Source organism: Garra rufa, chromosome 1, assembly GCF_049309525.1.
Source record: "Garra rufa chromosome 1, GarRuf1.0, whole genome shotgun sequence".
Lineage (NCBI taxonomy): Eukaryota > Metazoa > Chordata > Actinopteri > Cypriniformes > Cyprinidae > Garra > Garra rufa.
In genome coordinates, this window is record NC_133361.1 from 71910253 (window position 1) to 71936924 (window position 26672).

The following is a 26672-nucleotide window of genomic DNA, read 5'->3' on the forward strand; positions in this document are numbered from 1 at the left end:
TCTTCCCAGCAGGGAAATTGGTAGTGTCCTCCAAAACTGAATATTGTGCTCCAGCTTTTTTAACAAAGCCGGGAAGTTGGCCTTATAAAGGGCACTATACTTCTTGGTTATCGTCATACCCAAGTACGTTAACTTATCCTGGACTACCCGCAAAGGGAGCTGTTTGAGCCACTCCTGATCTTCGAGTCGTATAGGTAGCATCTCACTTTTACCCCAGTTAATCCTGTACCCAGAGAAAACACCGAACGAGCTAAACACATCCAATATTAAGGGGATAGATGTTGGGGGTTCAGTGACATATAGCAGTATATCATCTGCATACAAGGAAATCTTGTTCTTTGTATACTCCGTCTCATAACCGTGTATGCTGGGATGTGATCGAATAGTTTCTGCAAGCGGTTCTATGGCTAGAGCAAAAAGCAATGGGCTAAGCGGGCAACCCTGCCTAGTGCCTCTACCCAATCGAAAAGGAGCGGACAGTGTCTGATTTGTAAGTATCCTAGCACAGGGGTTATTGTACAGTAGCTTGATCCAGGACAGAAATTTATGGCCACATCCAAACTTTCCCAAGACCGCAAAGAGGTAGGGCCATTCCACCCTGTCAAATGCCTTTTCGGCATCTAAACTAAGGATGACAAGGTCTTGTGTGGGTGGCCTATTACCGTGCATGATATTAAGAACTCGTCTGAGGTTGTGAAAAGAATTTCTATTCGGGATAAACCCTGTTTGGTCCGAATGTATTAATTTATCCATAAAGGCATTAAGTCTCTTGGTCAGTGTTTTAGCTAGAATTTTTTGGTCTGTATTTATTAATGAAATTGGCCTGTATGACCCCACCTCTTCCGGGTCCTTCCCTTTTTTTAACAGTAGAGTGATAGTGGCTTCGGTCAGTGTCAGCGGTAGCACACCGTCCTCGTATGATCTGGTATATAGTGCACGCAAATATGGAACCAGCAAAGCACCAAATTTCTTGTATATCTCGTTGCTAAGCCCATCAGGGCCTGGGCTTTTGCCGTTTTTCAGTGATCTAATAGTCGCTAGTAGCTCCTCACAGCCAATGTCTGCGTTTAAAATCTTACGCTCCTCGTCACTTAGAGACGGGAGATTACATTTATCCAGAAATGATTGTGCTGCATCAGGTGACGCATTATGCTCGGATGAGTATAAATTTTCATAGAACTGTATGAAACGGTCATTGATCTCTTTATGTGAAGTGAGAACAAGTCCCGATTTAGATTTGATTTTGTGAATAGCCCTGTCATTTTCAATTTTACGTAATTGCCTTGCCAATAATTTGTGCGGCTTATCACCAAACTCAAAGTGTTTTTGTTTTGCAAAAATAAAGGCTCTACTAATCCTATCAGATAATATTTTATTCAGTTCATATTTAAGCGCAGCTATCTTTGTGTGTTTTTCCAAAGAGGGTTGTTGAACATTATCTCTGTCTAGCAGATTAATTTGCTTTTCTAATTCCATTTGCTGTGCGATATTATTCTTTTTAAGGGATGATTGAAAAGAGATAACACATCCTCTTAAATAGGCCTTAAAGGTTTCCCACAATAGTGTGGGTGAAATGTTATCTTTATCATTAGTTTCAAAGAAGAATTTAATGTGTGTTTCTAAGTAATCACAAAATTTGATGTTTGTGAGAAGCTGTGGATTAAATCTCCAGTTTTTTTGGTTAGAAGTATGGCCAGGGAGCTTAAGTGCAAATGACACTGGGCTGTGGTCAGAAATAATAATGTTATGGTATTTAGCATTATAGCAATAAGTGAGTTCAGTCCTCAGACGAGAAAGAACGACAGCGCGTAAGTGTCTACTTTAATACTATTTCACTAGGCGGTCGTTACTTAGAGTTGCTGCTAAAAGCACTTTGTCGTTTCTGTTTAATTACTTATTCCTAAGTATTAATTTTAAGCCGCTGTTCTCTTAAGCACTCTGTAGTTTCTATTCACTTATTCGTTAATATTAAATTTGAGCTGCTTCTAAAACGCACTCTGTAGTTTCTATTTACTTATTGGTTAATATTAAATTTGAGCTGCTTCTAAAACGCACTCTGTAGTTTCTATTTACTTATTGGTTAATATTAAATCTGAGCTGCTTCTAAAACGCACTCTGTAGTTTCTATTTACTTATTGGTTAATATTAAATTTGAGCTGCTTCTAAAACGCACTCTGTAGTTTCTATTTACTTATTGGTTAATATTAAATTTGAGCTGCTTCTAAAACGCACTCTGTAGTTTCTATTTACTTATTGGTTAATATTAAATTTGAGCTGCTTCTAAAACGCACTCTGTAGTTTCTATTTACTTATTGGTTAATATTAAATTTGAGCTGCTTCTAAAACGCACTCTGTAGTTTCTATTCACTTATTCGTTAATATTAATTTTGAGCTGCTTCTTAAAGTACTCTGTTGTTCTATTTAATTATTCGTTTGTTTTATTTACATCTATTCACTGTTAGAAAAGGAGTGTTCTTCTGTTATTTGTCCTGCGATTGTTTTTGCTTTAAATTCTAGTTTTTATTGCAATCATTAAAATTGATAACTGAGCGTACGGCCAAGGGAAGCTTTTGTTTTTGTCATATCGTTCCCTTCTGGAGCTATTACAAGTGCGAAGCTGTTGCTTTTTGAGTTTCGATTGAGCCATTTTGCGTGCGGGCGAGACTCCCTTCCCTCTCCTACTCACTTCTCATCCCTGGACACTAATGCAGCAACTGACACCTTATGCTCCACTATTACCTCCTGTCTAGATGCTATATGCCCTCTCTCCTCCAGGCCAGCACGATCTGCTCCGACAACCCCTTGGTTATCCGATGTTCTTCGTGAGCATCGTTCCAAACTTAGGGCAGCTGAGAGAAAATGGCACAAATCTAAGGATCCATCCGACCTCAGTATGTATCGGTCTATGCTCTCATCTTTCGCTACCCAAGTACATACAGCCAAATCTTCATACTTCCACAACAGGATCAACAATTCCCCGGACGCACGCAACCTTTTCAAAACATTTAATACACTGCTTTGTCCCCCTCCACCACCTCCCACAACTTCTATAACAGCTGATGATTTCGCCACATTTTTTACAGACAAAACTACATCGATCAATAATAAGTTCTCAGCTCCACACATACAGGAACTAAAATTGACCACAATCACGGCTGGAACCCCCCACTTCTCCTTCTGTCCTTGCTCGGAGGCAGAAGTAACCAAACTTTTCCTCTCCAGCCATCCGACGACATGTCCTTTAGATCCTATCCCCTCACACCTTCTCCAAGCAATCTCCCCTACAATCCTACCGGCGCTCACACACATCATCAACACATCTCTTCTCACAGGCACTTTTCCCACTACATTTAAGCAGGCCCGGGTAACCCCACTGCTCAAAAAACCTACACTTAACTCCTCACTCATAGACAACTACAGACCTGTCTCCCTCCTTCCATTCATAGCAAAAACACTGGAACGGGCTGTTTTCAACCAGCTATCCTTATTCCTCTCACAGAACAATCTACTGGACTCTAACCAATCAGGGTTCAGAAGCGGCCATTCAACTGAGACTGCGCTACTGTCTGTCACTGAAGCCTTGCGGACGGCAAAAGCGGAGTCCAAATCATCGGTACTCATCTTGCTGGACCTATCTGCAGCTTTTGACACTGTGAATCACCAGATCCTCCTGTCCACCCTCTCAATGCTGGGTATTACAGGGACTTCACTTCGCTGGTTCAAATCCTACCTCTCTGGTAGGTCTTTCAGAGTGGCCTGGGGAGGCGAGGTATCCAAAACTCATCAACTGGTCACTGGGGTTCCTCAGGGTTCAGTTCTTGGACCTCTCCTCTTCTCCATATACACTACATCTCTGGGCCCCATCATACAGGCACATGGCTTCTCCTACCATTGCTATGCTGATGACACACAGCTCTATCTTTCTTTCAAACCAGACGATCCATCGGTAGCTGCACGGATCTCAGGTTGCCTAGCGGATATCTCTGCATGGATGAAGGAACACCATCTACAGCTCAATCTAGCAAAGACGGAACTCCTTATCTTTCCTGCCACTCCATCTCTACAGCATGACTTCTCCATCCAGTTAGGTTCATCAACAATTACCCCATCAACTTCAGCCAGAAATCTGGGTGTTATCTTTGACAACCAACTGACTTTTAAAGACCACATAGCTAAGACCGCTCGATCTTGCAGGTTTGCATTGTACAACATCAGAAAGATCAGGCCCTTCCTAACAGAGCATGCTACACAACTCCTCGTCCAGGCCCTGGTCATTTCCAGGCTGGACTACTGCAATGCTCTTTTAGCTGGTCTTCCAGCATGTACAATCAAGCCTCTACAAATGATTCAGAATGCAGCAGCACGACTGGTCTTCAACGAGCCCAAAAAGGCCCATGTTACACCTCTCTTCATATCCCTGCACTGGCTACCGGTTACAGCACGCATCAAATTCAAGACACTGATGCTGGCCTATAGGACAGCCACCGGATCATCACCTGCCTACCTCCATTCACTACTACACATCTACACTCCTTCCAGAAGACTGAGATCCTCTAGTGAAAGACGCCTCATTGTACCACCACAGAGAGGTATTAAATCACTGTCCAGAACATTCTCGTTCAACGTTCCTGCCTGGTGGAATGATCTTCCCACCCCTATCCGGAATGCAGACTCCTTAACAGCTTTCAAACGACTGCTGAAAACCCATCTTTTTCGACACTATCTGACTCAATAAAAAAAAAAAAAAAAAAAAATATCCTCCCTTCTAGCCTGTTTTTCCTCTCTTTCTTGATCTTCTCCTTCTAGCCTGCACTCTTCTAACAACGCCTGATATATGGTATTTTTGAACACTTCCTATGTTGATCTGCCTCCTTAGGATGAATCACTTGTTGTATTCCCAATTGTAAGTCGCTTTGGATAAAAGCGTCGGCTAAATGAATAAATGTAAATGTAAATGTAAATGTAGCAATAAGGCAATAGTTTGCCATCAACTAGAAAATAGTCTATCCTTGTATAGGCGTTGTGTACTTTGGAATGGAAGGAATACTCTCTGCCTGAAGAGTTAGAGATCCGCCAAACATCAAAAAGATTCATATTCTCCATGTAAGCCTTAAGGAGATTGCATGCTTTAGAGGGTTCTATTCTGCGGGTAGAAGATCTATCCAGGTACGTATCTAAGACAAAGTTCAGGTCACCACCAATGATTAGGTTAGTGTTGGAAATGTTTGGTATCAAATTTAGGACTTTTCTGAAAAATTCAGGATCGTCATGGTTCGGCCCATATATGTTTAATAAAGTCATTGGGGTGGAATGGATTTCCCCCACAAGAATTACATACCTCCCATCTTTATCAACAATTGTGGACAGTTGTTTAAAGGGAACCCCCTTGCGGATAAGAATAGCTGTACCCCTAGCCTTTAAGGGAAAATTAGAGTGGTAAATTTGCTGTATCCACCTACACCTCAGTCTAACGTGTGCGTCATTCTTTAGGTGTGTTTCTTGCAGGAAAATAATATCTGCTTGTAATGCTTTAAGATGCGCAAGCACTTTACCTCTCTTAACTGGTTAATTTATACCATTCACGTTCCATGAGCAGAAGGTTAGATTGTCATTACTCTTCCCAAACTGTTTCCTAATATGCATTAAATGGACAGGGTAAATGTATACATTAGACTCTTCGTCTTTCTTGCTCGATACATATGGCCGCAAACTAAATAGCACTCCTTCCCACCCTCACCCATCCCCCCTCCCATAAAATCTCCAAACCTAGAAACATATAGACACATAGCGAGAAAAAGAACGGGAAAAAAGGAAGAAAAAAAAAAAAAAAAAAAAAATATATATATATATATTGTCAGCCTTACAGTTAGTGCACAATGGGAACCTTCAGGAAAAAAGAAAGTGAACTCTCAGCTTGAACAACTAACAGTGAGTAACTCTTGATCCTAGCAGCTCTGCAGTTATAAAATTTTAATCAAACCTATTAAGTCAATTGTCGCGCATCCTCCTAGGGATGCGTAGATATGAAATTCCAGAATATTAAGGCTTAAGCCGCCAATTAAGAAAAGAAAGTAATAGTAATGTTACCAAATAACGTCGACATTCAGGTATTCTAGATGACCCAGCCCAAAAAAGAGGGATATGTCCAAAAGGGAGTATTTATATAGTTTGGTTCACAGCAATGCAAATAGCCTCATACGTCTTCCCCTCCATCCGTATGTATCTCACGATCGCCACCAAATAGGCGTTCAGCAAACAAACGCGCCTCTTCTGCATCTGTGAATGTAGTCTCCTTCCCGTTGAGCGTCACTCTCAGCTTAGCTGGGTATAACAGGCCAAATTTCACTCCGGGTTTGTCCCGCAGTAGGTTTCTGGCAGGGGTGAAAGCTGCACGGCGTTTGACCACAGTAGGTGGAAAGTCTCTGAAAATTTGAATTCGCTGGCCTTGATATGCGAGAGTTTTGAACTGCATTACCTTCTGCAGAATCTCCTCAACGGCATGGCAATAGTGTACTCTGATAATCAGATGTCGAGGTGGTTTATTATCCTCCGGGCGTACTCGCAGTGCCCTATGAGCTCGGTCAATCACTGGTTTTCCATCAAGCTGGAGGACCTCTGCTAGCAGCTGAGCTACAAAGTCTCTCGTTTTCTGACCGATTTCCAGTCCCTCTTTAACTCCAGCAATTCTTAAATTCTGCCGTTTGGATCGCCCCTCAAGGTCCAGGCATTTTTCAGCGAGCTGTTCGACTTGACTCTGTAATGTCTTAACTTTAGCTTCGAGATCCACAACAACATCGGAAGTAGTATTAGCCGACTCTGTTAAACTTTTCAGCGTGTCACTTTGGCCCTCCAGACGAGTGTGTAAAGCAGTCAGCGCGTTGTCATTTTCCTCCTTCAAAGCGGCAATTTCACCTCTCAAAACTGTACTCACGTCGGCAATCTTTTCATCGATCTTGGCGCAAATGTCCGATTTAGCTTGTGACAAGTCCGCCTGTAGAGCAGCAATGGCAGCTAGTACCGCCTGTTGATCCGCACTTTGAGTGCTAGTTTCGGGATTGTCTTTCCCACACCGACTCGGTGCTTCGGTTGGGCCTCCATCCTCGGATGGTTCGGTCCTGGTGTGCGGTCTCGTTTTGCCCATTTATGGTGTTCTGCCGACACTATGAGTATCACTGGTCTGCAAGCCTCCAGATAAGTTGTTTTAGATCGTGTAGATTTGATTTAAAATGAAATTTTAAATTAAATTCTGCAGGAGCTACAGCTGGCGCGTCTTATCTCCTCATCGCTCAACAGCGCCCCCCAATGATGACCTAAATGATATATAAGTTGTTTCTGGATATTGATTTAGATGTAGAATCATTAGCTGGTTAGAGATTAAGATAAAATATTTACAGTTTAAGAAACAAATTGATTTTTACCAGCAGAGGGCCATTGGAGCCATTCATTTGACTAGATGTGGCTCATCAATTACATATTGTGATACATTTTGTAAATGTGTGTGTGTGTATATATATATATATATATATATATATATATATATATATATATATATATATATATATATATATATATATGAAACACATTAAAAATAAATAGTATTAAAGAATAATATTCTATTAATTATTTTTAATATATTTTTTGACTCGTTATGAAATCGATGTTTTATTACTTCAGAAATTTTACAGAAAAGTGTCCCACAAGAAACACCTAAAGGACAAGACCTGGAGTCAGATTGTAGTAGAACATTTATTTTATTGAAACAAAAAAAAACCTTTAGAATGTATAAAAAAATTACTTAAAAGATATAAAAATAAAGAACAAACACAATATGAAGAAACAAACAGAAGTAAAGAGAGAACATGAACTTTATACATAAAAAATAAATAAACACCTGAATTGTTCGTGTTACTTTGTCTGATGGCTCTTCAGCGCTCTTCTTGATGAGCTTTTTCACATAATTTTTTAATGTTTCTTCAAGGTACTTCTGGAAGCTGGTCTTGATTCCTTCAGGAGCCCAGTCCTCCTCCCAGACACCCCTGGAAACTCCTTCACACCGCACTACCTTTGCATTATGCTGTAAGTCTCTCCGATCTATATCTCTCTCTCTCTCTCTCTCTCTCTCTCTCTCTCTATATATATATATATATATATATATATATATATATATATATATATATATATATAAACAAATGAGGGAAACTGAGGGACCAGCTCTCTAGTGATGCGCGGGTCGAGGTTTTTTTCAACCCGCGGGTCCCGCAATTATGAAATTATTTGGCCCGCCCCGCACTACTGTGTCTATTTTTACAACCCGCCCCGCCCCGCACCCGCAACCATTAAATAGACATACTATGCATTGTAATGCAAATGAATGCAGCTTTTTTTTTGCCCGAAAGTGCTTGGAAACATCGCCCTTTAAACTGGCAACAACATACTGTAAGATTATGGATATGAACCATATATCAAATCATATTAATAACAAGATAATCGGTGGTGTCACGTTAGTGGTGCCGGAAAAAAAGTGGGTATATACGCTTATATATGAATATCGTTTTGAACTTTCTATTTGAACGCATTCGTTTACTGGATCCTTGGACTGAAAGGTTTACAGGTTCACTGGTTTAAGGAAGTTCTGATCATAAAAATCTGCTTCTTTTTATTTGTAAGGTATTGTTTTCGTTATTATGAACTGTTTAAAATGACTAGAGCGCGCACGCATCACGCGCAATCACCATCAAAGCAAGCCGGCGCCAAGGTCCTGACTGTATCATTGCTGTCTTTATTGTGTGTTTTTAGCGAATATTTACATTCATTCACATATGACTGGATGTGGTTGACTGTCTTGATTTTGGCTAATGCAGGATAATGCGCATCCGAGGAGATTTAAATACGCATAGCACCAGGCCTGCAGAGCCGAATGAGCAGTCGCTTGATGCGCTTGTGGTTGGCAGCGGGAGCTGCTTGGCGCTTTTGTGACGTGACGTGTTGATAACCTTATTAAAGAACTTAATAAAATATGAAAATAGATATTCCCAAATATGTAATATAGGCTATAGGGAATTGCACGCAATATACATTTTTTTTTTTTAATGACCCGCCCCAACCCGCCCGGCAAATAAAGTGACAATTTCTTTACCCGCCCCAACCCGACCCGCGGGTTACTCTCCAACCAATTTTCTGAGCCTCTCAGTTTCTTTTTGTTCATATAATGTCTTTATAACGTCTGTTAAATGCCAATGGATTATACTTTTTTATTGTACATGGTTTCAGAATTTGTTGTGGGTTTTTGGGATGGGCTGGGAGTGTGAGATTTCCCGGCCTGAAATTTTGTCCCAGTCCACCCCTGGATTAAGTAAAATACAATATATGTTAAATTTAACCTTTAAACTGCATTCCAGTAAAAACTCTAGTCATAGAACCTTTACAGTATCATTTACATTCATAATGTTATGTAAAGAGATCAAAATGAATGTGAGAATAACGAGTATATACGAAGAATACAAATATTAGTGTCACGATCACACAGGAGGTCTGGGTCCAGATGCAGGTAAGTAAAGATTTTAATGAAAATAACAAAACAAACAAAGTAAAAGGCCAACACGGCGCAACTGAACATAAACTCAAAGAACAAAACAAGAACAATGTCAGGAGCTGAGATCTATGACACAAAAACACTGAGGACAAAACACAATGCAACCATGAAGCAGAAGTGAGAAATGAGAGTTATTATACTAAAGTCCAAATGGTGAACAGCTGTGAGTGAATCAGTGTTAATTACAAAACATGAGTGAATACTTAGGAAAGTGAGTGCAGGGAAGGGAAAACAGCGACCTCAGGTGGCTGAGGGAAAACCCACAGCACCGATCATGACAATTAGTTTATACAGTTAATGAACAAGACTGTGGGATGCATAAAATGTTTCTTGCAGGGCTATTTAATTTGAAGTACATGTAATATTTACATCGCGCACAGACTGCATTGGCATATACAGCATTGCCTATATAATTATTTAATATTGTATTAATTTCTATAACAATTAATATAATCATTTAATAAAATATGAATAAACCTATCTCTGATAATCCTGGGTTACTATGTTCACGCAGGTTTGTTTATGCATTAAACTCGTGTTTATGCATTTTTATCAGTATTATCAGTATTACTTTATGTTTTTGATAACAGCAGATTCTCATAAACAACGTCAAAAAAGCTTGTTTATTCAAGCGATCATTAATGTACATTATATTTTCATTTTACAGTTTTTACCAATGCTTAGACATTTTTAAACAACTTTAGACATTGTTACATTCTAGTATGTCCACCCTGACGCTTCACCACAGCCGGAAGAACTTTAAACTTGTTGCATGCCACTGCTGTAAGTTCCTCGAACCAGAATTTATTTATGGCATCAATTAAGTCAGACTTTGTAGTTGGTTTTGCTACTTTTCGAATATAATCTTTCAGAGCATGCCACACCATTTCAATGGGATTCATGTCGGGGGATTCGGCGGGAGTCTTAACCCAGTTTAAACCCTGTTCAGCAATGAGTCTGCCTGCAGCAGTGTGCTTCGGGGTCATTGTCCTGGAAAAAACGGTGATGTGCTCCGAAGTTTTCTGTCAAAAATAGGCTAATGACTGTGAAATAGGAAGGAGATATTTTAATTATTTATTTATAAACTACTGTTTTTTGAGTCAGTGATGAAGTTATCCTCCTCATCTCCTCGTTGGATGCGTATTTAGAGAGAAATGCATCTATCCGGACTAGCTACTAAATAAAACGGTTTTTGTTTTCGATTTGGTTTTATTTCGTTAAGTAGTAATTTAAATCTTGCCAGGGTTCAAAGTCCAAAATGCAAGACTTATCAGTGCTGTTTTACTCGTTTGTTGCGCGGTAATATTTCATGAAACACATGCTATTAAAATACAGCGCAACAATGTTTTGAAAAAATCAGAAAAAGCGCCTGCAGGGGGATCCGTGATCACGCGTGCCGAATTGCAGGCTGGCGCGTGAAAGTAGACGCATTTTTAATGGCCAGATCTGTATGTATTCATTGCGGAACTGACGGTGTTTTTAAGGCTCTTTTTTTTCTCTTCTTTTTAGCATGTTCATCTTCTGTCGGTGGAGCTTGTCCTGTTTTAAGAAGCTACTTGCGTTACCAAACTTCTTTGTTTGTTTTAAATATGTGCCCTCTAGCAGCGAAAACGTACATATTGTGCCTCTAAGCCTGGTTTGTGAAACCGGGGGTTCATGCGATTACCTTAATTAGGTAAGGCTACGTGGTTAGTACTTCTGCAGGAATTTTTGTAAGGGCAGTCTTCTTTTTTGTAGACTTAATGCCATGGGAGACAGTGCCCACACCCACCCAGCTGTTGCTTCTAATGATGGAGGAAACCTTGCCCCAACTGCCTCTATTACCCTTCAAAAACTAAAGGAAGACAAGAGGGCGTTGATAAACCAAAGCGATCAGCTGAGAACAGAATTTAATCAGCTGTTGGACTCCAGCTGCTCCAGCGCCTGGTCCATCAACTGTGCCTGCCTGTCCTCATAGCTACAGTAAGAAACATTGTTACAGTTGTTTTTAACAGGTAATTTTTAATGCAGAGACACTTAAACTACATTTATGTTCGTTTAGAGAAACTAGGAAAGAAGAGGATGAGTTACTCATTGTTATGAGCTACTGCTTAAAACGTTTCAAAAACTTCTGAGCCTTCCTGAGTGCTTGAAAAGGCACAAGGTGGACAAATCCACATTGGCCTTGTCAAGTATAATTGCAGAGGTATGTATGAGTACAGACGTATTCTTAATTTCAGTGCATCCATAAACATCAGAGGGGGAACAGTTTACATTTCCCTCCCACACTACAGGGATGACTCTGCAAATTTATGCAAAAGACTTGCAGCAGTTTGTCCCCAGCTGCAGAAAAAAAATTGAAAATCTCAAAAAAGAACACAAGTTGTTGCCTGTGAAAAATAAGTTTAGGCATTGAGTTTTCTTTTTTTTTGAGTAATTTTTTTTTTGTGTGTTTTTTTTATTACAGTTTGTACAGTGTTACTGTTATTTCCAAATTGTTATTGTTTATTGTTCTGTTTACTAAAATCAATTTGCTTCAGTTCTGCTTAATTGTGTTACTTTGCTTTTACAAGTACTAATGTAGAACTTTGTGAAACAGAGCTAATGCTAAGTTTATCTGTACCAGCATACTGGTTTAATATTGTATTTACCCAGTAACTACACAGAACAAGGGGGTAACAAGCACCACTCTAATTTACAGCCCGCACGACTTACACTTACCCTGTTACTACACAGAACAAGACTAACCTAGTCTGGTTGGCTGGTTTTAGCTGGTCATAGCTGGAAAGCAGGCTGGTTTTAGAGGGGTTTTGGCCACATTGCCAGGCTGGTCAGGCTGGTCTTAGCTGGTCAGGCTGGGAAACCACCAGCTAAAACCAGCCTGACCAGCTTGGCCAGGCTGGGAGACCAGCTAAAACCAGCTACTTCCAGCTTAAACCAGCTAAGACCAGCCAACCAGCCTAGGCTGGTATTAGCTGGTTTTTTCAGCAGGGGAGGAAGAAACAAAAACTTGTTAATTACTCAGTATATTTTCACTGACATACAAGTACCTTTTCATTTATTATTTCTATACTCTGAGAACAGCTGAAAAGGTAAGGTTTGATAAGGTACGTACTAGCCTACATGGTACATTCGAAATAAAACCATAGCAGAAACTAATTGTCTTTTTCAAAAAAAAAAACAAAAAAACATTGCCTATATGTGTCAGTATCATGTCTGTGTTCTGTCATGTTTTCCTAGTGTCTTTTCCCCTATGGTTCTAGCTTATATGGTTTAGTCCTTGTCTCCCCCTTTTGGTATTGTTTAGTTAGTTCAGTCATGCCCTTATTTGTATTTCCCCCTTGTTATCTTGTTAGTGACCACGCCCCCGTTTCAGTGTATTTAAGAGTCTGTGTGTGCACTCCCCATTTGTCCGTCAATGATTCTGTTACCTCTGTTTGCTTGTTTACATGTGCTCATCTTATACTCCTGGTTTTTGTTTGTTTGTATTAGTTACAGTGTTTTATTTAATAAACTATTTACGTTTTCATTTACTCCGGTTCTCCTCATCATTCTCCACTCCTCAACCCCGCCTGGATCGTGACAATATGTATAATGTAAATCCTATGTATTATTACAAAGATTGTTTAGCATAGCAGGGCATTTATACCCTATAATATTAGAATAAGTGTTCCTATAGTTTCAAAATAGTAATTATGTCACATGTACTGTGTGTTATATTTTCACTCTCTATTACCAATAAATAGTATTGTAAATGTTGTCACAACGTGTGCAGGTGGTGATGTGGTGGAGATCCAAGGAGACGCCGAAAAACAAAAGTACAAACAAAACACTTTATTTTAAGAAAAACAAACACGAAACCAGGAGTAGACAGAGAACATGAACTAATGTCATCGATGGACAAAGGGAGTGAGCAGATACAGACTATAAATACACAGAACCAGGGGAGTGGCTACAAATGAGCAAACGAGGGGGAAATACAAATATGGGCAAGACTGAACCAAATGAAGATGAACCAAAAGGGGGAAACAAGGACTAAACCATTTAGACTAGAAACACAGGGGGAAAAACACTTGGAAAACAAGACAGAACAGAACACAATGCTAACAAATGTATTTTTTTTAGTGGTGGGCCGTTATCGGCGTTAACGTGAGACTCATATCGCGCGATAAAAAAAATATCGCCGTTAATCTATACTCAAAGTTGGGTTGGGAGCTGGGTCTAAACTACGCAAGATATGATGACTTTCACTTTGATATTTTAGCGCGGATGACGTATATCTAGTTGAATTGCAATGTAGGGGGCGAGAACGAGTCTTCAACTTCTGTGAAAAAATTACCACATCAAATGAGACGCGCAGACATGGATGCAGTTATGAAGCCGCTTCAGGGCAGGTGCGTGCGTTGCTAGACCCTTTTTACTGGGGCACGTGCCCCAGTGAAAATCTGCTGTGCCCCAGTAAAATCTCAAGTTTGAGTTATAATTTACTTTGATAATCCCGAAATAAAGACATTATACTATATGCAACAACTGAATTGACGCTTCTAAAAGCAACGCAGTTTATTGGAAGATGCACGCAGATAGGCTATCCATACCCGCGCGCCTGTATATTTTACTGGAACGCGCACGTCGTACAGCCTTTTGCGCAGAAGTACTTGGTTACACAAGTTTGTATAGTTAATTGTGTTTTAAATGCAATTGTCAAGCAGTTTGTAATGCATTTTGGAAACAGGAGATGAGCGCCTGGTCTAATGCGCCACCTGGCTTGAGAAACCCGTTCTCAAAGACTTACTTTTAGTCATTATTTGGGTAGCACACATATTCTGAATGCTTTCAGAAGAATTCAAATTAGCCATTTTAATCTAGATTAATCTAGATTAATTTCAAGATTTAATCTAGATTAATCTAGATTAAAAAAATTAATCTATGCCCACCACTAATTTTTTTTAATAAAGGTTTCAGAGTCAAGGATAACAGATTGTTTATATGTATTGTACCTAACCTGTAACTTTGTTGAACAAGAGGGTAACAATCACCATTTTAATTTAAAACCTGCAGATGTCACACTTACCCTGTAGCTAGAGTATATTTTCCCAGTAATTTTAAAACGCTTACGTATAGATACACCAAACGTACAATTTATGCCTGGCATAGTAATAGAATCCATTATAAATTATTTGTAGGATATCTGTTTGCTACCCCCTTATTATCCAAACATAACATATTGTTCCCTTATACCTACATGTAGGTACAATATAAATATGAAACATTCACCGTAATTTTAGTTTACTTACGCAGTTCTTTGCAGGTTGTATATCTGGTTGTTATTCTCCATTAACAAAACGTAACATATTTTTCTCTTATACCTACATGTACGTTCTATATTGGTACACTATAATTACAGAAACATGCACCATAAATTCAGTTATTTTACGTAGTTCTTTGCAGGTTGCATATCTGGTTCGTTATCCCCTTATTACCTAAATTTAAAATATTGCCACAGAAAACTGCCTTTCCATACACCTAAATGGTGCTAAAAGGACTTAGGAGCAACTGATCATCTCTTCCTATCATTTGTGTAACCCACACATTTGCCCATTATGTTTTAATCACTCGTGGTGTAAGTCCTTTTTAATAACTATTGAATAGCTTAAGGGTTTATATTTGTGTTTGGTATGCCTGAGCTTGAAATGCGTTCTTGAAATGTTTCTATAGTTGAATTCTTTGTAAAAATGTATTATAGTCTCGTTATAGAAATCACGTCCAAATTTTACTTCGCAAGAGTGGGAAATTTAGAACATGTGACCAAAAAGACAACATACTGATTTATGTTTTGGGAGAAGAAACCTAACAGTACCCCGAGTTTACACAATCTCTTATTGGTCAAGACACCAGACACCATTTGGGTTGTGTCCAAAAGCTGAGTTTAAAAACTCAGGACACCATAAAATTTAGCTTTTAGCTTTGGGGTTTTGGGTTTTTTTAGCTTTTGACTTTTAGTTTGGGCTTTTAGCCATGCTTTGTAACACTGGACTCGACGACAGCGTTGAAGATCCAAGTGCTAGCTTTATTAAACAGATCGTTGTCCAAACAGGCAGGGTCAGCCACCAACAAACAGGAATATCCAAGGCAAGATAATAGCGTAATCCAATAATACAGGCGAGGGTCAAAATCCAAGTGGGCAGTCCAAAGTAACAAAACAATGAAACAAGGAAAAACTATGACTATGACTGTGACTAGAACTATGAAACAAAACAAACAGGCTCGGTGGTTCTTTGGTATCCACGAAGGAGAAGATAGTCCCGGATTTTGCGAAATATATCAGAGTTCTTATGTGTTTTGTCCAGCTGTTCTTGTATGCCAAGGATCACCAAACTTGATCCTGGAGGGCCGGTGTCCTGCAGAGTTTAGCTCCAACTTGCCTCAACACAGCTGCCTGGAAGTTTTAAGTATACCTATTAAGACCTTGTTTAAATGGTTCAGGTTTGTTTGATTAGGGTTGGAGCTAAACTCTGTAGGGACACCGGCCCTCCAGGACCGAGTGTGGTGACCCCTGTTGTATGCTCTCATCTGCCCAAATTTCCAACAAACATTGCACCTCTGCCGTAGACCACAGCGACGCAAAAATGTGACGTCATGCGTCCTGTTTCATGCTCCAGCACAGTTAGCGCACACTACATGCGAACTGCGCCCGAGTCCAACTGAGATGAAAGACGCTGATATTGGATACATCCCATAGTTACGAGAAGAGAAGAACTTGAATATATTTTTATCGAATCTATTGCACCCAATTCTTTCATCAGTTAATACACCAGCACTGATGACTAAATTAAATGTTTTTTGATATAACATCTTTCATTTTGAAAAAGTGTATTTTTAATAAAAAAAAAATTTACAAGCAATTTCTCTTTTAACGTTTTCTCAAATTAGCTGCATAATGTATGGAATTTTATGATATGGCTGCTGCTGTCACACATGTTTTCAGCCCACTTTAAGCCAGCAATATAATAATGGGTCCAATTTACCCAGCGTTGGGTTGCCAAATAAATCAAGTTGGGTTGTTTTTAACCCATCATATTTTAGAGTGTAGATAAGAACAACCAAAAGAATAAGACTTGGCACCAATTTTTCAATTAAAAATAGTAAGGCACTGAATGTAGATGATTCAACCATGATGTAGCTGTAGGATCAACAGAAACTTGGAGGTGTCACATTTCTTTTTTTAATGATTCCTCATGGAAGATTGCAGCCTCCCAGTCTATACAAAATCATGTACATCCTAGGGATTCATAAGATTCATAATAAGATAATATAAAGAAAAAGATAAAATTATAATTTGTGCACATCTTGGTGTTTCCATCCGGCATTTTTAAAAATGAGATATTCCAAAATGTGCATAAAAATAGGTGGATTATATGAATTTGACATAATTGTAAAATTTTAGATGTGGTTTTTGGAATTAGATAATGTTTCTAAATGCGCTGACACATGATCTAATTCCAATCAAAATACAATGTTATTAAAAGTTAATTAAACAGGTTCATTGAAAAAAATCAGCTTGTTCCCAGCTAAAAACAAATTGGTTCCCGGAACATTCCCAAGAACGTTCCCTAATGGTTAGCCAGGAAAGTTTTCTTTACTTAACTAAAATGTTCTTTTTAGGTTTGGGGAATGTTCTGGGAATGTTCCCGCAACGTCCTTTTTAGGTTAGGGCAACGTTCTGGGAACCTACTGGGAACGTTCCCAGTAAGTTCCCAGAATGTTTCCCTAACCTAAAAGGAAAGTTCTATTTACGTAAAGAAAAAATTCCTGGCTAACCAATAGGGAACTTTCTATTAATGTTCCAAGAAGGTTCCCTGAAAGTTCTCTGATGGTTCCCAGAACGTTCTCCTAACCTCTTCAATCCAGTACCGCTTCTGTACGTCAGCACTCCCGTGTCCCAGAGTAAACGGCATGTAAGGCGGACGGATGTGGATCTCGATAATCACTACTACGCACCATGTCTTGTTTTAAACAACAGTTTAATCATTACAGATAATCAGAGCACATTTAACCATCATAAGGAGCATTAAACGAGACTAAATTATGCTATACTATGTTAGATTTCTTTAATGTAAGATGTAGAAGTACCACACCATAAAACAACCCTGATTTTATGTTTATTAAAGCACCATAGCATGACTTCAACAAAATATTCAATTTTAAAAATGTATTTGACTTTTTACAGACATTAAAAACGAATAACATTTATTTGACTTTAACTAGGATACCATTACATTCGTTTCTTAGCACTGAATTAACGATGATGTGCTTCACTCTTCTGGTCACCAAACGAAAACGTCTCGGTTAACATCATGTTTTCTTCAATAAGACGTGTCAAATCTCCCTAAAATACCAATATTTACTCTCGTGTATATATTAATTATAAGTAATTATCCATTAAATAGATCAATCAATGAACGTTAGTCAGTCAGTAAAACGAAATGACCGGAATTTTTTTTATAATTGAAGACAGGAGAAAGCGCGTGGAGTAAAGAAGTAAACAGTGTTTATAATATGATTTTCAAACACTTAACCATGGCTTATTTTAGCTATAAAATGAATGGGAAGGTTTTTTTTAGGTTATAAAATAAAAACTAAAAATAACCTGCAGGGAACGTTCTCTGTCGGTTATAAAATTAAAACAAAAAATAACCTGCAGGTAACGTTCTGGGAAGGTTCTTTTTAGGTTATAAAATTAAAACAAAAAAATAACCTACAGAGAACGTTCTTAGAACGTTCTTTATAGGTTATTAAAAAGAGAACCTACAGGGAACATTGTCATTTGGGTTCCGGAAAAAAATAACCAAATGGGAACGTTAGGAGAACGTTCTGTGTTGGCTGGGTTCATGACTAGGACTTTGTTCCTGCATCTAAGAGGCAGTGGTGATTTCTTCAGTCCAAAATATCAAGGAATTATGTTTTTATAAAATGTAGTGGGGAAAAGGTAAGTAAAAGTAAAGGTTCTAAAGATATTTTAAAACAATACGATGAAGATATAACTTCCTACAGCAAATACATCTAAACTTAATAAAGAACCTTTTTCTCAATATTTGTATTTTTTTGCAAACTATTTTTTTTTTCGAATAGTTGTATATCAGCCAAATATTGTTCTATGTATGTATTAATACTGGTTTTGTGGTCCTGGGTCATATTTGTGTTTGAACAAGACTTTTATTTTGGTGTGGAGATGTGACCTCATAAGGCTGCGCCGCGCTCCTGCATCGGTAATTCGGCTGAAGAAAGGTTTGTGTTTACCTTTCAAAGTGTTTAAGTCCGCGTTTACGATGTAAAATAATTGACTTATAGTTTAATGTAAGGTTATAACTTTAACACACGTTATTTGTGCGAGTAAAGCGCAATAGCAAACGAGTTGAAGAAATGCTGCGTCTCATTTCTCTGAAATCATGTAATAGTAAACACGAATTCAGTCAGTTGCAAATAGCGATGGAGATTCACCTGAAAGAAACATTAAGTGGTTTTCATCTGAATATAGATAACAGTTGCTTTTTCTGTCTAAAAGAAGCCATTATACATTTATATTGTGTCGTCTTATCTCTTCTAGCATGAGATGGGAACATTTCTGATCATTAAAATGAAGCTCAAAGTATCCTGAACCAATCAGCAGCTTTAAAGTAAGCAAAGAATGGCTCAAAACACTGTTTTGCTCATTTAAGGCCATTATCTTATTATCTGATTCTTGTAGCATTGAGCTGACCATTGAACTATGGGGATTTTTTTTTTGTTTATTCACACTATTATAAAGATGGCATTTATTAAAGAGGAGAGTGAAGACGTGAAGATTGAAGATGTGAAGGCTGATGAAGCATTCAAAGTGAAACTAGAAGATACTGAGGAACAAACAGGTTGGTTTTCGTTCGTATCTTATTCTTATTAAAATCTCAGCCTCTACAGAAATAAATGGTAATTTTGAAGGATGTCCTAATTTGAAAGGGTATTTTTGTCATGGAGCCTCATGTATACAAACATGTTGAGATCAAATATCAACGCTGTCTTCAAGTACAGCTGAGAACATCCGACTTCCAATTATTATTGCCACACATTAAATAAAAATAAATAACTCATTTATAACTTAAATGATAGTACATAGGGACCTCACATGTTAAATGCCCAATATCAACTTCTGAACTGAAAACAAAGACAACCGTTCATTCAATTAACTATGCAAGCAACAACAAAAAAAGACTAGGAAAAAAATTCTTAGTGTTCACTGTATAAATTATTAATAGATTAATTTATATGCACAAAGACGTAAGCATTCGCTGAAAACCACAACAGTGACAAAAATATTTTAGATTTAGTCTTTACGTGTTCACACCATTTTAAATAAAGCTATTCTACGGTAGCGCAATTTCATCCGTCACTATGTTGCAAGTGAGGGAAGATGCGACAAAACAGATCTTGTGAAACTCCCAAAGTTACCAAATAAACAGTTTACACAGTATAGCGTTTAAATAAACCGTACCATTTTAACATGATGAGGATATGCAGTTTTTGCTAACCTTCATCCGTGACACCAGTAGGGCTTGACAATAACTTTTGTGCTCACTTTTTTTACTAGCCACACTTTTTGTTGTTGGGAAATTACATTTTATGTAACAAGTTACTGTGTACTTAAATGTATTTAAATTCCCTAACCATTAAATGCATGCGTCCTCTTTCATTTCAAATTCTTATATTTTATAAAAAAAAATTCTCTTAATTTGATAAGACATTACCAATCAAATTAAATCGGTATTAACAAAACCAATTTTTCCACTGTAGAATATACAGAAGCAGCTGAAGTGGCATTTAGATGCATTTACATGTTTATTAAAAGCCAAAATGTAGCATGAATGCATTTACATTGGTAAATAATGTTATGAGCTTGGCGTTTAAAATCAGTTTTTGTATAAAAATATAAAATTGCATTAAAAAAAAAATGCAAATATGAAATACTAATAGGTGGCAGCAAGTGACTGTCTTTGAGTCATGCCTTCAGACGGCTGATTCATTCAAGAATGAAGCAAATCTTTATAAATAGACTACTGAATCATTGACTCAAATTATGAATTCAGAAATGCCAAATCATTCAGTGTTGCTCAGAGATGCGTGACTGTTCTGCTGTGGTCTTTGTTTTGAACTATTTTGGTTAACAAAATCATGCAAAAATGGTAAAAACTGACAATACTGCAATATTAATTACTGGTTTCTCTGATTCGCTCTGATACTCTACATCAGGGGTCTTCAACTAAAACAATTAGATATAAAAAAAAAATTAAAGTTTTTGCGAGACCAGGGTATCTGCAGGATATTTAAGCTTAAATTATAGACTTTTAAAAACCTTTTTTAAGACCTGCACAAAAAAATAATTGAATAAATAAATCAATACATGACTGTAAAAAGCATGATTTACAATTCAGATGCAGGTTTCACAAAACAAAAAGATTTATTAAATGGTAAACTTCACATTTCAGCCTTCAAGAGCCAAACGTATCAGTTCTTACATTCATTTAAACAATTATTGTTAGGGCCGGGACTTTAACGCGTTAATTTAGATTAATTAATTACACAAAAATAATGCGTTAAATTTTTTTGTACGCATTTTAATCGCACTTAATTTTGCACCGTGGAACGTTTCTCTCTGGATGAGTTTCAGTGGACCGATTATACTGGAGCACCAACTAGCGTTCAGACCACTGATCTATAATAGAGAACTGGATTGCTCATGACGTCATAAAAGTGAAGCCACCGCGCCGCCATATTAGTATTCCCTACTATTCGCATACATTCCATTGAATGAATAGGAGATTATACGATTTCATTGAGAAAACATCACATGACAAGTCAGCGTTTTTATATCTGAAGTCTCACTGTGCATTTTTACAACGCAAACGTCCTAAGCATGTAAACGGTTATTTGTTTATTGTCGGGAATTCCCTCTGCTTATTAAAAATGTACGTTCATAAAGCCTACATTACAGTCATGTACATCAGATAAGCATAAACATCGGGCGTTCAACATATGTTTACAAAATAAAATGTGCTCATAAATCTGAATGAACACCTTAATTCATCTTATTACAGTTATTCACTGTTTATGTCATTTTGTTGTATTTATTCGTACAGTAGGCTAACTGCATGTTTCAACAATACTTTTGTTATTAATTCGTTTATTGTATGTTATATTATTATATATTCATTAATAACATTATTAATTTTGAAGCAGGTAATGATTTGTTCGTTAAATTAATAATTAATTCAACATATATACGCAGCATTTTACTCACATGGAAACAGTAATGTTAGTAAATCATTACAGAATTTGGTGATTTGAAGAGACTGAAATAGATGCTGCTCGTTAAAAAAAACGCACCATACCGCGCTGACTACTTAAAGACATTAAGCTTTATTTCAAAGATTTTAATTTATAGTACAAGAGCAATATTGTACAATCGAAACAATTTCAGGTAGGCTATAATACCATATACACGGTTTTGTTTATAATTTCCTGCATAATTGGGTACATAAATAAATATATTTTCGTTTTGGTTCAGTTAACTCACCTGTGTCTGCAAGTGCGCGGCTGACACACCCACCTAAACGATTTCAATATATATCGCTTATCCAGCCCGAAAAGACCATAAACATTCCAGATAACATCTTAAGTATAATTTATTTACATACACATATCCTCAAAACTAATGATGTGTGAATGAAACGCTTCAAATCGGGTGATTTTAGGTCAGTGGTTTACATGCGAAATCAATGGCGCACTCTGCCGGTAGGGAATAGTAAGATGGCGGATCGAACACTTCCGCTGGCTTCACTGCCTAACGGCATTTTAGAACGCAATGAGCAATCCAGTCATTATATAGATCAGTGGTTCAGACAGACAAAGGAATGCGCTTATCACCGCAGCACATCGAGCCTCAGGAATCACCTCAATGCTTTTACAGAAGGTCTACCTTACTATAGGGTACCTGAATTTCTGAAATGTAGGCTAGTATATTTCTAAATATCCCAGTGTTTCCCCTACCATTATCTTAGGGGGGCGCGTTTACAATGTCTCCTCCAAGAAAACACGGACTGGATCGCGGACTCCATTCATAAAAAACGAATCTACTATAGCGCGGAATGCCACGTAAATTCGTCGATTTTTGGATTGATTAATCAAAAGTTGGTCTGTCACTTAATTCAAATCGCGATATGGACTAGTATCTGTGAAAACTGAAATGCAAAAAGACCGTTTTAATATGAATCCTGCATGTAAAGTTTGCCTCTTTATGTTAGAATGGCAGAGACGCTTTTTTTTTTTTTTACTGCACGCGTGATGCTCCCGTTAATTTTTGGCATTTGCATCTCAAATGAACAGATAGACTCAATCTCCAAAGCTACTGTCAGTGTCACTTTTACCCTTTCATTTGAGAAAACTAGCATCATATCATACTTTACACACAGAAACTTCACGGCAACCTGTCAAAATAAAAGTACGGTTTAACATGAAACAGAACAATATTCCTATTTAAATAATTGACAAAAAACAATATATATGATAAAAAATAAATATAACAACAAGATTAACCACTTAATTGTAGAAAAAAATACTACGATTTTTATTTAAATGTGAAATTATTATTATTTATTGTTTTTAACAGCAAACCTCTGTTTGTTTGCCAAAAATTAAAAAGTTTTATTTTCATTTGATTAAAAATAAATAAATGTTTATGCTTTCAGTTGATTATGAGAAGAATTAAAACACAATTTCTTTAGAAAAAAAAATAGCAAAAGATTGTAAAGCCCTATTGTTCAAAATGTTAAAATAGAGAGTTTTGGATTTATTTTTTTCACTGAGATAAATGTTTTCGTTATTACACAAAGTAGGGTAAAGTACAGAGGAAAAAAAGTATGGAAAACCTAGGGGAAACACTGTATCCTATTGCTACACTTAATGGCAATATTGCATTGGTCTGTTGGACTTGGTTGAACAAAAATAAACAGTATTTTGTTGCTTAAGTTTATGTGTTCAGTCATTATTCAATGGTATACTAAAAATCCATATGAAAAAACTTACTTCTCACTGTTCTCAGGTCAAATATTTATATGCGATTAAAATGCGATTAATTTCGATGAATTAATTACAAAGCCTCTAATTAATTAGATAATTTTTTTTAATCGAGTCCCGGCCCTAATTATTATCAATCAAGTATTAAAAATGTTCAATGGATAGCTCATATTATTCAATGGATAGCCTTTTGAAGTCTCATCGCAATTCTTGTCTTTCAGCCCCCACATTTAAGACCACCTGAAATCATAATTAAGACTTCCTTAACCCCTAATAACACTGTAGTCATCAATGAAAATTAAGAGCTTTATTTCAAGCACCGACTTTCAAAAACAACCCTTACACAAAACAAGTTTCTTCTAGTTTCCATGATATCCATTGGCCCACCTTCATGGTTTAAAACATAAATATTTATAAAAAAAAACACAGTACATATCTATACAATATTGCGACTTATCCCCTCATTTTATGCACGACTGCACCCAAACGCTGACCCTGATGTGCTTGATATAAATTTTATTTATTTATTAGAAATTAGCGTTTGGTATTTTTTTTTTAATTATGTCAAAAGCCTTCATGGTCCGTATAGATGCAAAAGAATGTTGTGCTGGAATAGATGCTCTCAATTGGCAGGTTATAAGTTTTAAAGCAAAGAGTTTCTGTGATTACAGAAAACCTGTTTTTTTTTTTTTTTTAATTATGCCATATCTTGGTTTTGATGTCTGTTTCTTTGTGCCATTAAACTGGTTCTGTTTGTTTTTTCACTTTAGACCTGATTGAGGAGGCTGAAGGGCAAAATGAGAAAGCTGATTTGAAAATTGTCCAAGAGATTGAATCTAAGAGTTTTTTTCCCTGCCATCAGTGTGGGAAGAGTTTCAGTCGAAAGGAAAGTCTTAAACTTCACATGAGAATTCACACTGGAGAGAAGCCGTACACCTGCCAACAGTGTGGAAAGAGCTTCGCTCGAAAACGAATCCTTACGGTCCACATGAGAATTCACACTGGAGAAAAGCCTTATACTTGCTCTCAGTGTGGACAGAGTTTTACCCAGAAAAACAACCTTAATTCCCACATGAGAATTCACACTGGAGAGGGCTTGTTCACCTGCCAACAGTGTGGAAAGAACTTCCCACAAAAACAAAACCTTGAAGTCCACATGAGGATTCACACTGGAGAGAGAGATTTTATCTGTAATCAGTGTGGAAAGAGTTTCAGTCGGAAAGGAAACCTTGAGGTCCACATGAGGACTCACACTGGAGAGAAACCTTACACCTGCCAACAGTGTGGAAAGAGGTTCACTGTCAAAGAAACCCTTAAATTTCACATGAGAATTCACACTGGAGAGAAACCTTACACCTGCCAACAGTGTGGAAAGATTTTCAATCGAAAAGGAAACCTGAAGGTCCACATGAGGGTTCACTCTGGAGACAAACCTTACACCTGCCAACAATGTGGAATAAGTTGCACTCTCAAAGAAACCCTTAAACTTCACATGAGAGTTCACACTGGAGAGAAGCCTTACACTTGCCAGCAGTGCGGAAAGAGTTTCACTCAAAACCGAATCCTCACAGTCCACATGAGAACTCACACTGGAGAAAAGCCTTATACTTGCACACAGTGTGGAGAGCGTTTTGCTCATAAAGGCAATCTTAATTCCCACATGAAAACTCACAGTGGAGAGAGCTCCTTCACCTGCCAACGGTGTGGAAAGAATTTCCCTCGAAAACAAAACCTTGAAGTCCATATGAAAATTCACACTGGAGAGAAACCTTTTATCTGTAATCAGTGTGGAAAGGGTTTCATTCGAAAAGGAGTCCTTGAAGTCCACATGAGACTTCACTCCGGAGAGAAGCCTTACGCTTGCACACAGTGCGGGAAGAGTTTTGCCCATAAAAACACCTTTAATTACCACATGAGACGTCACTCTGGAGAGAAACAGTTCATATGCGGTCAGTGTGGAGAAAGTTTCAGACATAAAGTAAGACTTAATAACCACATGAGGACTCACTCAGGAGAAAACTGCTTTATATGTCAACTATGTGGAAGGAGTTTTAGTCATAAACGTGACCTCGAAGTTCACATGAGAGTTCACACTGGAGAGAATTCCATCACCTGCATAAATGTGAGCCAAATCTGATTCAAATCCAAATCTGAAATGCCACACTGTATAACTGTATGATAACATTAAAATAGTCATATAAATAAAATGACAAGCTGAATTAAATAAAGAACATTACACTGTGTTTTCTTATTCATCTTAGTGAGAATTTACTGGTCAGATTTTTAAATCGTGCCTTAAACATGAAAAAAGCTAGAAGGTCTTTTAAGATAGAATATACAGTCGTGGCCAAAAGTTTTGGGAATGCCACAAACATTAGTTTTCACAAAGTTTGCTGCTAAACTGCTTTTAGATCTTTGTTTCTGTGATGTACTGAAATATAATTACAAGCACTTCATCCGTTTCAAAGGTTTTTATCGACAATTACATGACATTTATGCAAAGAGTCCTCTGGACCTCTGCAATTCGACTGGGCATGCTCTCAATCAACTTCTGGGCCAAATCCTGACTGATAGCAACCCATTCTTTCATAATCACTTCTTGGAGTTTGTCAGAATTAGTGGGTTTTTGTTTGTCCACCCGCCTCTTGAGGATTGACCACAAGCACGGCCGTAGCCAGCTATGAGGTCCGGACCTCGGTCATTTTTTATATTTAAAAATAAAATGTCAAGCTCTCTGAATGATTATTTAGCCGTTTAAACCACTTCATATCACATGAGTGTTTGCAATTCATGTTGCTGTGAGAAGAAGCTAGAGCAGTGAACGGGGCTTGAGAGCGCGTTGAGTGAGAGCGCGGGTTCAGCCTCCGTTTGTTGCCAGATCCACCAATTATACCTGTTTTTTAAATCGTTTTTCCAATTTAGAGTGACACTTTGGGACGTTTATAAAGTGGAAAGTTGAACGTTCGTGGTATTGATATATTAATCTTATTTACAAAAC

General features: G+C 37.7%; 1 protein-coding gene across 2 annotated transcripts in view; it reads left to right on the plus strand.

The window, feature by feature from the left end:
- Nucleotides 1–26672, plus strand: part of LOC141338716 (uncharacterized) — a 160460-nt gene that overhangs the window by 120496 nt on the left and 13292 nt on the right. Inside the window, exons 1-3 of one of the 2 annotated variants that reach the window (XM_073844338.1) lie at nucleotides 18992–19245; nucleotides 19377–19476; nucleotides 24445–25883. In XM_073844338.1, coding sequence (XP_073700439.1) covers nucleotides 19377–19476; nucleotides 24445–25811 — 1467 coding nt within the window. In that variant the 5' untranslated portion in view covers nucleotides 18992–19245 and the 3' untranslated portion in view covers nucleotides 25812–25883. Of the gene's footprint in view, nucleotides 1–18991; nucleotides 19246–19376; nucleotides 19477–24444 lie in introns of those variants that run through there. The other variant, XM_073844330.1, reaches the window with a different exon arrangement.